The following is a 16597-nucleotide window of genomic DNA, read 5'->3' as shown; positions in this document are numbered from 1 at the left end:
GTGGGGTTAATCGGCAGCTGGCATCCAACGTTATTGTGCATCAGCACCACCTACTGTACTGAAGCAGCCCCGCCTCGCGCTTGTCCTAGCTTAAAAATGTATCAATGGAGGTATAAAGAGGGGTTCCTGCAGATGCAGGAATGCCCACATGCAAGAACGCCCCGAATTGCACGTTTCTCACCGAACTTCGACTCAAGCCGGAAAAAAAAAACCTGCCGAAGACCAAAAACAATGTAACAACATTGTCATAATATTTGCGCGAACTATTGACTGGGAAGCATTCGGAAACTTAACTATGCCAAAATCGCACATCTGCAAGGAATAAATGATGAATCTGGGAAGCAAGTCTACACAATGCAGGAAACAGTGCTCTCAATGGATTGTCATATTGGATTGACCTAATTTAAATAAAAACTTTCTCTGAAAAGAATTGTTTATTTTTAAATCTGCAAATTTCACCTAAAAAACATCCACCAATACAAGGGAGGGGAGTTCTCTGTAGTCTGTGCATAATCACATTGTCTGATCATACAATAAACTTGACATTTAGCAGCAGGTAAAAAAGACAACAATATTACAACAAACGAGCGCTTCTATAGTGACCTTAACCCATTGAACAATATTTACACTACATGCCTCTGTGCACTAAATGTAAAAATTCAGACTGGTTACTAACTCTTAATAGCAAACTGGTCATGTGTACCTTATACCAACTTATATCTCCTACTGTAGGAAAGAAAGTACAGCCTTTATACTGTGAAAGGTCGAGGTTTCCACCCGCCATCTACAAGTTTTCATTCCTCAATAAAACTAAACCTACAAGGCAGAGCTTCAGGTATCTTTCAAAGACAGAAGGGAATGTAAACTCTGCAAACCATTTAAAAGAAACCCGTATTTCCATGTGTGTAATAATTTCATCCATCAGTAGACAGACCAGATGTCCAGAAGATAGAGAATTGGTTATAACTAATCAAAGTACTGTAGATAAAGGCTGGGTAACACAGTCTCCACGTGACCCAAACCCCTTATCTTAAAAAAATGTTTTGGCTTAAAGGCCCAGTGCAGTCAAAAATGTGTTTTTCCTGTGTTTAATATATATTTCCACACTGAGGTTGGAAAAAATACTGTGAAATTGTGAAAACGATTATGCCATTTTAGTGTAAGAGCTGTTTGAAAAGACCACCTGAGATAGAGTTTTGGCCTGCCTGCTGACATCATCAATAAGAAAGAGTTACAAACCTCACTGTCAATAACAGATAGTTTTCAGTTTTCCCCTCCCCACTCAGACCACTCCCAGACAATCCTAGCAAAATACTTGCTTGAGAAATTGCTCGTCGCTAAGAAGCTATTTTTGTTTCTTGTTGACAATTTTAATTGAAAAGTCACAGTAAGGTACTTAATTGTTACCCAGAAATGATTTGATATTGAGATAAAAACAACTACATTGGACCTTTAACAAGCTCTATATGGTTTGTATAAAATCTTAACTCCCACACTCAACGTGACCACTCAGTGGGTTATAAAACAAATAAAAATGAGATTCAGAACCAACCATGACACTCAAGTAAAAGTGATTAATACTTATTTTTCAGGTAATCAAATTTAAACCAGCCATTTAAATGTGTGGTCTCTCAAAGTGTCTAAATGTGGGTACTCTCTGTTGAATGTTTAAATCATCATAGTGTTAGTCACTTTTTAAAATAATATAGAGTTTGCACACTCAATTAAGTCCTCTCATATGCAACATGAAAAAAGTATTTATATAATATATATATTATTACGTTATCATCCAGTCGTTGACTGATTATAAATAGGAGAAAGTGAGTGTGGTAGTCCATTTCACTGCTCGGTCATTTTACTTGAGATCCTCAATAATGCCTTTGCTGAAGTCTGTCATTTTGGGGTATTTGACTTTCTTCTGGTCCAGCTCATTCTGAACCCACAACAGCAGCTTGAGTAGCTTGGCCAGTTTGGGCGTTGACTCCCTGTTCTCATAGTCCAACACAGCCTGGTTCACCTCACTCCACACCTGAATAGCATTCAGAAGTGTCAATTACAGGAATACAGTCACACATAGACCCCTTTTCACATGCACATTAAGGCTATTCGTAAAATACGTGAAGTAAGATCTGTGTCTCTTCAACTTCAGATTTTCAACTTTTCTGTTTAAACTATCCTTACATTAGCTTTGGATGTGGTGTGGTGGCCAAAGCCACATTCCTGATTCATGTGTGTGTGCAGCTATTAGCATACCGTAAATACCTTAGTATTTAGAAAAACAAAATAAGGATAACTATTCAAACTATACAGGAGCTTGTCATCTAAACCATATTGCACATAATGTTGCACACTTGATCAATGCAAAGAGTCACAAAATGTATTTTTACACTAATAATATACATTGGGGGAAAAAAGTATTTAGTCAGCCACCAATTGTGCAAGTTCTCCCACTTAAAAAGATGAGAGAGGCCTGTAATTTTCATCATAGGTACACGTCAACTATGACAGACAAATTGAGGAAAAAAAATCCAGAAAATCACATTGTAGGATTTTTAATGAATTTATTTGCAAATTATGGTGGAAAATAAGTATTTGGTCACCTACAAACAAGCAAGATTTCTGGCTCTCACAGACCTGTAACTTCTTCTTTAAGAGGCTCCTCTGTCCTCCACTCGTTACCTGTATTAATGGCACCTGTTTGAACTTGTTATCAGTATAAAAGACACCTGTCCACAACCTCAAACAGTCACACTCCAAACTCCACTATGGCCAAGACCAAAGAGCTGTCAAAGGACACCAGAAACAAAATTGTAGACCTGCACCAGACTGGGAAGACTGAATCTGCAATAGGTAAGCAGCTTGGTTTGAAGAAATCAACTGTGGGAGCAATTATTAGGAAATGGAAGACATACAAGACCACTGATAATCTCCCTCGATCTGGGGCTCCACGCAAGATCTCGCCCCGTGGGGTCAAAATGATCACAAGAACGGTGAGCAAAAATCCCAGAACCACACGGGGGGACCTAGTGAATGACCTGCAGAGAGCTGGGACCAAAGTAACAAAGCCTACCATCAGTAACACACTACGCCGCCAGGGACTCAAATCCTGCAGTGCCAGACGTGTCCCCCTGCTTAAGCCAGTACATGTCCAGGCCCGTCTGAAGTTTGCTAGAGTGCAATTGGATGATCCAGAAGAGGATTGGGAGAATGTCATATGGTCAGATGAAACCAAAATAGAACTTTTTGGTAAAAACTCAACTCGTCGTGTTTGGAGGACAAAGAATGCTAAGTTGCATCCAAAGAACACCATACCTACTGTGAAGCATGGGGGTGGAAACATCATGCTTTGGGGCTGTTTTTCTGCAAAGGGACCAGGACGACTGATCCGTGTAAAGGAAATAATGAATGGGGCCATGTATCGTGAGATTTTGAGTGAAAACCTCCTTCCATCAGCAAGGGCATTGAAGATGAAACGTGGCTGGGTCTTTCAGCATGACAATGATCCCAAACACACCGCCCGGGTAATGAAGGAGTGGCTTCGTAAGCAGCATTTCAAGGTCCTGGAGTGGCCTAGCCAGTCTCCAGATCTCAACCCCATAGAAAATCTTTGGAGGGAGTTGAAAGTCCGTGTTGCCCAGCGACAGCCCCAAAACATCACTGCTCTAGAGGAGATCTGCATGGAGGAATGGGCCAAAATACCAGCAACAGGTGTGAAAACCTTGTGAAGACTTACAGAAAACGTTTGACCTGTGTCATTGCAAACAAAGGGTATATAACAAAGTATTGAGAAAATTTTGTTATTGACCAAATACTTATTTTCCACCATAATTTGCAAATAAATTCATTAAAAATCCTACAATGTGATTTTCTGGATTTTTTTTCCAAATTTTGTCTGTCATAGTTGACGTGTACCTATGATGAAAATTACAGGCCTCTCTCATCTTTTTAAGTGGGAGAACTTGCACAATTGGTGGCTGACTAAATACTTTTTTTCCCCACTGTATGTGTCATGGAACTAGTGTGTCGTCAAACTAGTGTAGTGTAAAGAGGCTCTAATAATATAATACAATGATGCAGATGATAGACCACACACACACACACAAACACCTTCTGTCGCTGGATCATGTTAAGCAGGTCTCCAAAGGGCGACTCCTCTGGGGTGTCGAAGGCAAGAAGAGCCAGCGTCCTCTCCATCTCTGTTAGGCACTCTCTGCTCTCCTCCCCCTGCTCTGCCAGCTGTGTCTGGGCAAACTCCAACGCAGACTCTGTCTCCCCAGCCTGATTAACTCAATCAAGTGCTGTTGCTACAAAGAGGAAAGGGGAAAGAAATGGAGAGGGATGACAGAGGTTTCATCAAGTGTTTTGGTGTATTCAATGGACATCCACATTGAGATGCTTATGATTTGGACAGGCTCTGGTCCCAAAACAGTCCACTGAGGGCATCCTTACCTGCAGGTGAAAGTACAGGTAGCAGTTGGTGTCAAGTAGTTTTGGGTGTAAGCGGTTGATGAGTGCGATGGCCTCCTGAATTTGCCCCTTTAGGATCATCTCTCTGATCTTTATCCTCTCATCCAGCGAGTCCAGGTCCACACTGGGCTCGATCCCAGACTCCATCCGGAACTTCTCGGGTGCCTCTTTAAACCACTCTGCACAAACACAGACAAGAGTGAGACCATCAAAATCACAAGAACAATCAACCGGATATAGGATAGATCAAGGAAAAAGGTGAGTGATTCTGCAAGTAGAGGCAAGCTGAAAAGCCAAAGATGTTCGGAGCAGAACAGTAAACTGGGATTGAGCGCGGCTCAGATTGGAGGTTGTTTTAGCAGCAAATGACACAAATGCAAAGTGTGAATGATGGCCTACCAGTCACCAGGTAATTCATAATAAGCCGGTTCATGACGGCCCTCTGTATGTGTACATTATTCAGTTTGTCCATCCATTCTTCTTTTGTAATATCTTCGTGCTTTTCCGTGTAACTCATCATTAACATTGGGATCCTGCAAAGTTAGAATAAAAAATGTGTTATGTAGCAGGTAGCTAGTAATTGCACAGACCTGCCGGTTATGTCGAGAGTGACTAGGGTGGTGTTTGAAAAACCAAAACAACGTTAGCTAGCTAACGTTAATTTAATTTTGAAAGGTTAGCTGGCAATTAACAGTGATATCATACCTATCCATGTGGCACATCTAGTCTGTCCTGTTCATTTTGATCTCCAATGATCACCAGAACAGAGTATTCTGGCCTTACACACCAAAACAATTCAGCCTGAAATGTAGGTGCTTTTAGCAAAGCAACATTTTCACATACACTAGCATTGCTTTCAATTGTATTGGGTTGCTCAAACAGTCTATGGAAAGCCAGAAGTTAAATATAATTCAATTTCAAATTACTGTGCCGGTGGGCAGGTTGGTTGGTCATTATGACTGAGGGCATGAGGAGACAATATCTAAAAGGATTGTATTACTAAACAGACTTTCCAAATGTGGGTCTGTTGTAGACCCACTTCTTCTCTACTTACCTCATGTCAAAATAAGTCCTGCACGTGCACCATGTGGACAAAAAAAGTAATAACTTGTGGGGGACTTATTTTTACACAAGGTAAGCAGAGGGGAAGTGGGTCTACAACAGACCCACCTTTGGTAAGTCTGTTTAAGGCCAGGCACCACACCATGTTATCTTAATCATATCACAATCAAATTTTACCAGTTGAATCTAGACAGAAATAAAATATGTTTTTGTACCAAAAAATATTTTTTCGAAATATGCAAATGAGGCGATGGCTCATTAAATATGCGCATATTTGCATACCACGCAAATTACTTTTTCTGGACACTGGATGAAGTCAGCCTAAATATTTTTGTTTCATTTTGTTAAGACACTCCAGGACCGTACTTGTCCAGAGCAGATTGTGGATAAATACTTATTTAATCTTTCTATCTGTAAAACACTTAAGACATGTACGCAAAATGCATTTTTTCTAATAAAATGTTATCTAGAATAGAAAATGTACAGCATATCAACAATTCCCTCTGGGCAAGTCTGGAGAATATATCTAAGGATAGCCACACACATTTTGGTGAATGCAGATGTTTCTGAAGCTGAAAGAAAAAGAAAAAAGTCTGACTTCCGGGAAATGGCAGTTAAAGCCAAGTACACTGAATAGGCGATTTCCGGTTAAATCTCAGGATGGATGTAAACTTCCGGTTATCGTAGAATGCTGTGCCACCGTATGCTAGCATTGAATGCTTGTCGTCAAAAACATCCGAAACGGTTAATTATCGTAGTTGTTTATCTTAATGTTTTTACGTGTAATACTTCGTCTTGACTTATAACACGATGACGTGTAAACGTACGAAAGTGTCCTTTCAAAAACGGGATGACAGCTCTTCCAGCCATCACTGCTGTGTGCCGCAATGTACAGTGTCTGCCAGATACAATTCTTCTGTTAGTTTTTTTACTTTTCCCAAAGACAGTGAATTACATAAACGGTGGGTGATTAACATTCGACGAGTCAACTTTCTTACATCAAACACACGAGCCTGCAGCCGACACTTTCTAAGTGAAGATGTGATAGAGCCTCCGACTCCAGCTGGGCGCAGACGTCTGAAGAAGGGAGCTGTTCCAGTGCTGTTTCAATGGAACCATCGTTCGTGGTTTATGCCACTTCTGCTCTGTTTCAGTGCACGAAAGTACAGGAGGGACGACAGACATGCCACATTCAGAGTAATGGGCAGTCTGATATAGTAATGCAACCAAATGATTGCATATCCCACACCCAGCCACACAGGAACAGTAGCTTTTAACAAGCACAACTGGCTGTGAATCACGCAATGTCATCTGAAATACACAGAAGCATAATTTAATGGGTTTTGAAAGACGAGGGTCTACAGCAGCAGGAGTAGGAGCAAAACTTGTTCTTTCTACTTTTTACTGGTGTAAGCAACTTATATACTGTCTCGTGTCACTTTTGTGCTTTCTGCATCACTTTCCTACCGTCTTGCACCACTTGGCTATACTGTCTCCCACCACTTACCTATTGTCTTGTGCCATTTACCTACCTTCAAACAGTATTGGCAGAGCAGTAGGTGAGTGGTGCAAAATTGTAGCCTAGTACCAATAACAACAGTAGAGTGAAGGTTTTGCACCTAATTCCTCTTGAAAAGTAGAAACATCAAGTACAAAAGCACGGAAGTTGGGCCATATGTTTATAAAGAACGAAGTAAAGATGACAGGACAGTTTTGAGTAGAACATCAGCAGTTTGAAGAATAGCTGAGTGGAATATGTTACTGTCATTGCAGTCATCAAGTCAGGAAAAAGTAGTAATCTCATTATTGTTTACATTTCAAACCAAACTCCAATTTGTTTACAACAGACCCAACAACAAAGCATGGCAATTCCCACTCAGCTACCCTGGTCTGTATTAGGCTACCACTGTTCAGCTATCGTGAAAACCACTAAAGTTCTAAAGTGTTCTCTTAGCAATGGCAATCAAAGCTGTGGTAACATTAAACGAGTAAAACGTGTTGAACGGAACCTTGAAGAAGTTCAACAGAACTTTGAACGTGTCCCTTAATCTAGTCCTACTCTCAGCTGGTGTGGTGGCTTTAGTTTCTTAATTGAGTGGTAGCAGTGGGCTCTCACAGAGATCTCATTTGTAGCCCTGTTTTTACCTGATACTTTCATAAAAGTACAAACACATGAAGTGAGAGGTATATACACATGATTCAACTTTATTTAAAGCATGATTAACCTGAAGCAGGACGGAGTCATGACTTAAAACACCAAAGCAAGGCTTCTAGCTCAGGCTAGCTAGCGTTAGCATATTACCTTCAAAGTCGCAAAGAAAAGAAGGAACGTAAAATTTGAAGCCTTTATCCAGTTTGCTACGTGGTGTCGTACTGGATGTCCGGACGACCCTCCGTATATCATTAACAGATACTTTAGGCAACTCCAGCAAACAACTTGTAAACTTCATCTCTGCCATCATAATGGTCTACTGTCACTGTCTAATGTTTTTTTCCGGTAACCGGAAATGCCCAATAATCCTTACGCCAATGCGGAAGTGATGCGTGCATAGAGCCTATTAAGACTACCAAACACTAAAAGCCTATTTAGACCCAATCACCACCTCTTCAAAGTAAGTTACTAAATGTAGTCCAGTTTGTAACATTCTCTATGAAATGTAGCTAGTAAGCTTGGAAATTATTGGATGTCCATTTTAAAGTGGTTAAAATTCATTAAAATGTTCAATGACTGCAGCTAGTATGACAAACTAAAGTAAATATACATTTTCATCAAGTTTTTGAAATTGTTATATGTTTACTTTTCGAATATACTCATTAATAGACCAAAATAACAACATATCGCAAAATTGATAGGTAGATGCAAAAATGTCATTAAAATTAAGTAAAGTAATGTATTAGGTTTTAGGGTTCACCACCCTCTGAGTAATGTAGAAATGAACAATGCCTTCATGAAAATGGAAAGTGAAAGTGAAACTACAAAAGTGTAAATGGTTTTGGAATGGGAAAATAATTTTTCATCCGTCTATATGTAATGTGCCTAATGAAAAGAGATATGTTTTCAAAATTGGAAATAGAAAAAGAACATGGTCAAATTAATAATTGGTGGGTGTGTAAAGTTATTAGAGACTTGCTGTAAGGGACACAGATCACACTTTTGAATGTAAAATATGTGCTCACTGCTCAATATTAATTGTTGACGGTCAAAATATAAAATTGCACGTTTTAATACGGTGTTAAACAGTTGTGTTGTCTTTGCTGATGTTATTTTCAATTTTATCGTTTTATCCCTCCTTTTCCAGTGACCCTCTAGGAACGCTCTCTGGGGGGGTCTCTGGTTGAGAATCACATAGGCTCTATTACTACACTGAACAAAAATATAAACGCAACAATTTCAAAGATTTTAATGAGTTACAGTTCATATAAGGAAATCCGTCAATTGAAATAAATAAATTAGGCCCTAATCTATGGATTTCACATGACTGGGAATACAGATATGCATCTGTTGGTCACAGACACCTTTAAAAAAGGTAGGGGCGTGGATCAGAAAACCAGTCAGTATCTGGTGTGATCACCATTTGCCTCATGCAGCAGCAACACATCTCCTTCACATAAAGTTGATCAGGCTGTTGATTGTGGCCTGTGGAATGTTGTCCCACTCCTCTTCAATGGCTGTGTGATTAGTTGCTGGATATTGGCGGGAACTGTAACACACTGTCATACACGTCGGTCCACAGCATCCCTAACATGCTTGATGGGTGACATGTCTGGTGAGTATGCAGGCCACGGAAGAACTGGGACATTTTCAGCTTCCAGGAATTGTGTACAGATCCTTGCTGCATGGGGCAGTGCATTATCATGCTGAAACATGAGGTGATGGCGGTGGATGAATGGTACGACAATGTGCCTCAGGATCTCGTCACGGTATCTCTGTGCATTCAAATGGCTATCGATAAAATACAATTGTGTTCGTTGTCCGTAGCTTATGCCTGCCCATACCATAACCCCACCACCACCATGGGGCACTCTTCACAACATTGACATCAGCAAACCGCTCACCCACATGACATATGACATGTACAGTTAAAACTGGGATTAATCCGTGAAGAGCACACTTCTCCAGCGTGCCAGTGTCCTTCGAAGGTGAGCATTTGCCCACTGAAGTCGGTTACGACGCCGAGCTGCAGTCAGGTCAAGACAATGGTGAGAACGACGAGCACGCAGATGAGCTTCCCCGAGACGTTTTCTGACAGTTTGTGCAGAATTTATTCGGTTGTGCAAACCCACAGTTTCATCAGCTGTCTGTGGCATTGTGTTGTGTGACAAAACTGCACATTTTAGACACGCCTTTTTCTTGTCCCCAGCACAAAGTGCACCTGTGTAATGATCATGCTGTTTAATCAGCTTCTTGATATGCCACACCTGTCAGGTGGATGGATTATCTTGGCAAAGGAGAAATGCTCACGAACAGAAGATGTAAACAAATGTGTACGCAACATTTAGAGAATTAAGCTTTTTGTGTTTATGCAACATTTCTGGGATATTTTATTTCAGGTCATGAAACATGGGACCAACACTTTACATGTTTGGTTTATATTTTAGTTTTTCTTCAAAATTCGTTCAAAATCAAATTACTTTATCGCGTTGTAGTTATGTTTATTTCGTATTACTAAACAGCAGTTTATAATGCAGTAATAAGGACGAGGGGCACCCAAGTATCCACTTCAGTCCCCATCAATGAGTGTGCGCACGTCGATTGGGGGGTTGGTCGGGGGGCGGGGACAATATACTGCAGCTGTCCATGGTTGTGTTTGGTGGGTGCGCGCGGTTCTCTGGGATGCGACCATAATCACATACCGTTATTATATCTCTCTGGATCATTTCCCTATACAGTGCATCAAAACCGACTACAAGAGGTAAGCATTCTCATGGATGTGGATTTTATTTTATTTTATATATATACCCATTTTCCCTAGCCCTTGAAAATTACTGCTGATTTGAGCGAGTTCTATCTTGCATCTAGAGAAGGCTAGCAAGCAAACCAACATGGATGCTGCGCAGTGCTGCTGGTGATGCAGCTACAGAGATTAACTGCACCAAGCATCGCATTTACAGATTCAAAATGATCCTGAATATGTATTATATTATTTATTTGTCCTTATAGCAAAAGGACATTCCATGAATGGGTCATGTATTCCATGTATTTAACCAGCGTCAAAGTGTACGGGTTTTGACATTTTGCAAACGTCGATTTTTGTTAAAATGAGTCATTTGATCAGTCGTTGTTACATGGCCTATGAATGGTATCAGCTAGTTCGGCTGAAGGTTGAAGATATGGTAGTTTATATCGGCTTGAGGTTGAAGATACGGTAGTTTATATCGGCTGGAGGTTGAAAATACGGTAGTTTATATCGGCTGGAGGTTGAAAATTATTTTACGACTAGTCCGCCATCTCAATAAATCTAGCCTATGTGGCCAGCTGCTTCCTTGGATGTAAATAACGATTCTCACTCCACAGGACCACCTCACATTAAGTCTCAGCATTTCCACTATTACTTTAAATTGAGCATCCAATTGAGTACATTATTTGAGCTGACATTGTTTTTTATTCAGGGATAGGCCTATGATGGAAAATGCTCAAGATGAATAATTTTGGCCATACCATCACTACAGAAGGCCCTTGAGGTTTTCTTAATGCTATAGGCCCTTGTGCTGTCTTAAACTATAGTATCTTGATGTTTGAAACATCCTGCTATAGCTTCAGACTGCACAAGGGGATTTGTTAACTTCTTACTGATTTCCTATCGCAACAATTGACAATGACAGAGTTGACAGAGTAGCTATTCTGAAAAAAGACCCCCTAGAGTACACATTGCAATTAATATCAATGATTTGCGTGAGACCTCAGCTCTAAATTTGACAACACTGAGTGACTGAGAATGACAACAAGTGCATTTGTTATTGATTTAGTAATAGCTACAGGATTCTGGCATTTGTAGACCTATTCTAAATAGAAACCCAAAATAATCTAATAGTATGTGACTAAATTGTCTAATTTGTTGTCGGAGGAGGCATCTAGATTCACAGGCAGATTATTTACATTTTAGTCATTTTAGCAGACACTCTTATCCAGAGCGACGTACAGTTAGTGAGTGCATACATTTTCATACATTTACTATGCTGTCCTCTTACAGGGTAGTCCTACTGGAGTCAGGGAAACCCTGCTGAGAGTGCACCAATTTGGAGTGGCAGTAGGGATAAGGTGTCCAATAGATTCCTGGAGTGTGGGAGTATTTAGTGAATTTGGGGCAGAATTGCACATACACTGTATTTGTGAGAATGAAAAAGACACTGCTTTAGTCAACACACAGGGTGCTATATGCTGAATAATAGAATAATGATTACTCATTTATAAATAAACATCTGCATTGCTTCCTTTTCTCTGCGTTAAGATTGTGAAGGACGTGAGGCATCATGGCAGCTCATGAACAGGCAAGACAGCGCTCACTCTCCACCTCTGGTGAATCACTCTACATTGTGCTTGGCATTGACAAGCTAGCCACTCCCGACGATATCAAGAAATCCTACAGGTCAGTCAGAAAGGCACAGACACTTACTGTAGTAGTCATACTAATACTCATAATCAATAAAAAAGAAAAAAATAATTTAGAGTTATATAAATATAGACTTATGTTGTGTTTATTGGTAGATTCTAATTCTCACTCTTATGTGTTCTTAGAAAACTTGCGTTGAAATTCCACCCTGATAAGAACCCAGATAACCCGGAAGCTTCTGACAAGTTTAAGGAGATCAACAATGCCCATGCCATTCTGAACGACCCCACCAAGCGGAACATCTATGACAAGTACGGCTCCCTGGGACTGTACGTGGCTGAGCAGTTTGGCGAGGAGAATGTCAACACCTACTTTGTTCTGTCCAGCTGGTGGGCTAAGGTGAGACTGCAAGGGGCCATGGGGAGGTGGGGAGGTGAGGGGTCGACATGTAGAGTGGACTTATGGTCAAATATAACACAAACCCTGTAAAAATAAAACAAAGCCTCTCTAACATTGTTGGCTATTGTTATTGTTTTTTTTCTTCTTGATCTCTCTCTCTCTCTCTCTCTCTCGCTCTCTTACACACACGCTGCCTTGTTTTCCCGCTGCAGGCGTTGTTTGTGTTCTGTGGCCTGGCCACTGGCTGCTACTTCTGCTGTTGCCTGTGTTGTTGCTGTAACTGCTGTTGTGGAAAGTGTAAACCGCGGCCCCCAGAGGGCCAGGAGCCCGACTTCTATGTGTCCCCTGAGGACCTGGAGGCCCAGATGCAGTCTGACGAGAGAGGTGAGATCGACTGCTTATTGTGTCAGAAACATGTTTCTGCATGAACACAAATCACTTCATCAGTGACTGGGGTTGCATAATGTTGGTAACTTTACCAGAGGTTTGCAACCCTATCACTTACACTTGACTTGTCTCAATTGCATTGTAGTTTACTATGGAGTGCCATCATCACTGACCCTTTATATCTTACCCTGTGCGTGTGCATGTGTGTGTGTGTCGGTCTCTCTCTGACAGAGGCTGGCGGTGAAGCCATCTTGGTGCAGCCATCAGCGACAGAGACCACCCAGCTGACGTCAGATGGTCACCATTCCACCTACCAGACCGACATGGGCTTCAACTAAACCCCACCCCTGTCCTGGCCTGTGGCCCTGCCTGCTACCCTGCTCCACCTTAAAAGGATGAGAGGGGCAATCTGTTTAAACTTCACTAAGAGCGCCATGTCCTGGAGAGGAGATGGAGAAGCGAGCTTGGCCTACATACCAAACTCTTGAAGATACCCCCCCTCCCTTTCCACCCTATCCAGAGTGGTCCACTCCCGCCTCTATGTAGGAAGAAAGAGAAAGAAAATGTTTGCTTCCCTGCTGTTTGTTCTTTTGTATTCTTTGGCGTTTGACCTCACAATCCTCCAACCCCACAGTGCCCTTTCCATATTCAGTGTCATGGTGTATTATTTTGTTTTATTTTGTTGAATGTGACATTTGTTGTTTTTGGAGAATTCTGTTGGTGCGTAGGTATGTGCAATATGTACACTACCATTCAAAAGTTTGGGGTCACTTAGAAATGTCCTTGTTTTTGAAAGAAAAGCCATTTTTTTGTCCATTAAAATAACATCAAATTGATCAGAAATACAGTGTAGACATTGTTAATGTTGTTAATGGCTATTGTAGCTGGATACGGCTAATTGTTTATGGAATATCTACATAGGCGTACAGAGGCCCATTATCAGCAACCATCAGTCCTGTGTTCCAATGGCACGTTGTGTTTGCTAATCCAAGTTTATCATTTTAAAAGGCAAATTGATCATTAGAAAACCCTTTTGCAATTATGTTAGCACAGCTGAAAACTGTTGTGCTGATTAAAGAAGCAATAAAACTGGCCTTCTTGAGATTAGTTGAGTATCTGGAGCATCAGCAATTGTGGGTTTGATTACAGGCTCAAAATCGGCAGAAACAAAGAACGTTCTTCTGAAACTCGTCAGTCTATTCTTGTTCTGAGAAATGAAGGCCATTCCATGCGAGAAATTGCCAAGTAACTGAAGATCTTGTACAACGCTGAGTACTACTCCCTTCACAGAACAGCGCAAACTGGCTCTAACCAGAATAGAAAGAGGAGTGGGTGGCCCCGGTGCACAACTGAGCAGGTGGACAAATACATTAGAGTGTCTAGTTTGAGAAACAGACGCCTCACAGGTCCTCAACTGGTAGCTTCATTAAATAGTACCCGCAAAACACCAGTCTCAACGTCAACAGTGAAGAGGCGACTCCGGGATGCTGACCTTCTAGGCAGAGTTGCAAAGAAAAAGCCATATCTCAGACTGGCCAATAAAAAGAAAATATTAAGATGGGCAGTCTGAGATATGGCTTTTTCTTTGCAACTCTGCCTAGAAGGTCAGCATCCCGGAGTCGCCTCTTCACTGTTGACGTTGAGACTGGTGTTTTACGGGTATAGCCTTCATTTCTCAGAACAAGAATAGACTGAGTTTCAGAAGAACGTTCTATGTTTCTGGCCATTTTGAGCCTGTAATCGAACCCACAATTGCTGATGCTCCAGATACTCAACTAGTCTCAAGAAGGCCCGTTTTATTGCTTCTTTAATCAGCACAACAGTTTTCAGCTGTGCTAACATAATTGCAAAAGGGTTTTCTAATGATCAATTCGCCTTTTAAAATGATAAACTTGGATCAGCAAACACAACGTGCCATTGGAACACAGGACTGATGGTTGCTGATAATAGGCCTCTGTACGCCTATGTAGACATTCCATTAAAATCAGCCATTTCCAGCTACAATAGCCATTTACAACATTGACAATGTCTACACTGTATCAATTTGATGTTAATTTAATGGACAAAAATGTTGCTTTTCTTTCGAATACAAGGACATTTCTAAGTGATCCCAAACTTTTGAACGGTAGTGTATGTGTGAGTGTGATTCATTTGGGGTACAGTTTACTTGATGTTTTTTGCTCACTGATAAGAGAGGCTCGGCTCAGGGAGTTGTGGATAGTGAGGTGTGTTGCTGTTCATTGTCTTTGCTGCATGGTGGAGTAATCATTAAACATCCAAGGTTTGAGCTACAAAATGCTCAGTTTGGAATTGCAATCAGCTGATGCCAGTTATAAACATATAGCTTCTTCCCTTCAACCACTTTTAAACCCATCGATTTGGACTCATGTTTACCTGTGTTTGTGCCCTTCCAATTGCATTGTAGTTATGTTGCCATGAGACCTGTGCATGTAGAAGGGGGGTGGGGATTTATGACGGCAATATCATGAAATGCTGATGATGACGTCATTGTTTTCTTAACATTTGGTGGGTCTTGGCTTTTCCGTTATCTGACTTGGCTTAGTTTGGTCTCTTGTTTTGTGTAGGAAGCATTGTTTTGTCCTGCCCCTGAAACCTGAATTGAATGCTTGTAATCTTGCCCCTAACTTCCCTGCATTGAAGAACTGACTAACACCAGAAGATAAATATGATACATATAGGTTTGTTTACACATGTATTAATGTATATTTTGTGTAGTTTTACTTGCCACTGTGCCACCCACAGTCCCGTTGGATTGCTGGGACGCGTCCCAGACATCTCTGAGCAACACTTCTCTGCACATTTGAATGGATGTTCTCGATATCCAGTTATTTCATACGTTTTACCAGTGCTTTCTGTTCTTGTGGTTCCGAGTGGTACCCCACACTGTCTAAGCCAAGGACCTTGACCTGATCCATATTTAGAGTGTGACATCTATTTTATTCCGAGCACTATTCATCTATGTTTAGATGTGACGAAAAATATAATGTGACCATTTTCATATTTTTATTTTTATTAATATTTATACAGTACTGTGTGTGTAGGAAAAATGTGTGAGCATTTGAAGAATATTATCATCATCTTGTTTTTTTATAGTTGTGTTGAAGGGAATTCTAAAGAGTGTTGTAATTGTCCAATGCTGTTAATTTGTTTTTACCATCATTGAATTCTGAGTGTCGGTATTGGTGAGTGGGCTAGCACTACTACAGGCAGCTCTTATCCTATAACCAGAATATACTTATGTTTTTAATAGAAATATATAGAGCTGAATATACATCCAGTGTAACTAATACATAACCAGCCATTATCTTCATTGTTTGTTTGTTTCATTAATGCCAATTATGTGTTTCAATGGTTTACAATGATGGGGGTCTGAGCTCCTCTCGCCTGCCCTCTGCTTTTGATGGTATGGTTATTTGACCTGTGTGATCCTTTTACAGTGTTTGCTGTGCCCTCCTGAGAAAAAATCCCATAGATATACCTACCTGTTATCGCTTCTTCATTGAGATGTTGGAAAATGCTAATTGTTAAATGAGTTGAATGCAATGTGTGTTCAAAAAAAACTACTGGATCAATGATCAGGAAATGGTTACATAACATTTTTCTTGATACAGAGGAGGTGTAATGATAGTGATATAATAATTTGATGCAATTTATTTTATTTTTGGTATCTTATTTTGTCATGTTTTTGATGATGAGCGGCTATAGTAATA

The 16597-nt window shown here is 40.6% G+C and overlaps 1 protein-coding gene and 1 pseudogene across 1 annotated transcript; one reads left to right on the top strand and one right to left on the bottom strand.

Annotated features, from left to right (window-relative positions):
* Nucleotides 1–1395: 1395 nt before the first annotated feature.
* Nucleotides 1396–6505, bottom strand: LOC121546703 (annotated as a pseudogene).
* A 3807-nt stretch (nucleotides 6506–10312) lies between these two features.
* Nucleotides 10313–13678, top strand: LOC121546705 (dnaJ homolog subfamily C member 5-like). The gene is made up of 5 exons (XM_041857935.2): nucleotides 10313–10442; nucleotides 11979–12116; nucleotides 12266–12479; nucleotides 12692–12863; nucleotides 13098–13678. The coding sequence occupies exons 2-5, from the start codon at nucleotides 12001–12003 to the stop codon at nucleotides 13202–13204; spliced, it is 609 nt and encodes a 202-aa protein (XP_041713869.1). The 5' UTR covers nucleotides 10313–10442; nucleotides 11979–12000; the 3' UTR covers nucleotides 13205–13678.
* The last annotated feature ends 2919 nt before the right edge of the window (nucleotides 13679–16597 follow it).

This window comes from Coregonus clupeaformis, chromosome 30 (assembly GCF_020615455.1).
Source record: "Coregonus clupeaformis isolate EN_2021a chromosome 30, ASM2061545v1, whole genome shotgun sequence".
Lineage (NCBI taxonomy): Eukaryota > Metazoa > Chordata > Actinopteri > Salmoniformes > Salmonidae > Coregonus > Coregonus clupeaformis.
The sequence above is the reverse complement of the archived record's forward strand: the minus strand, read 5'-3'. Positions and strand labels throughout refer to the sequence as shown.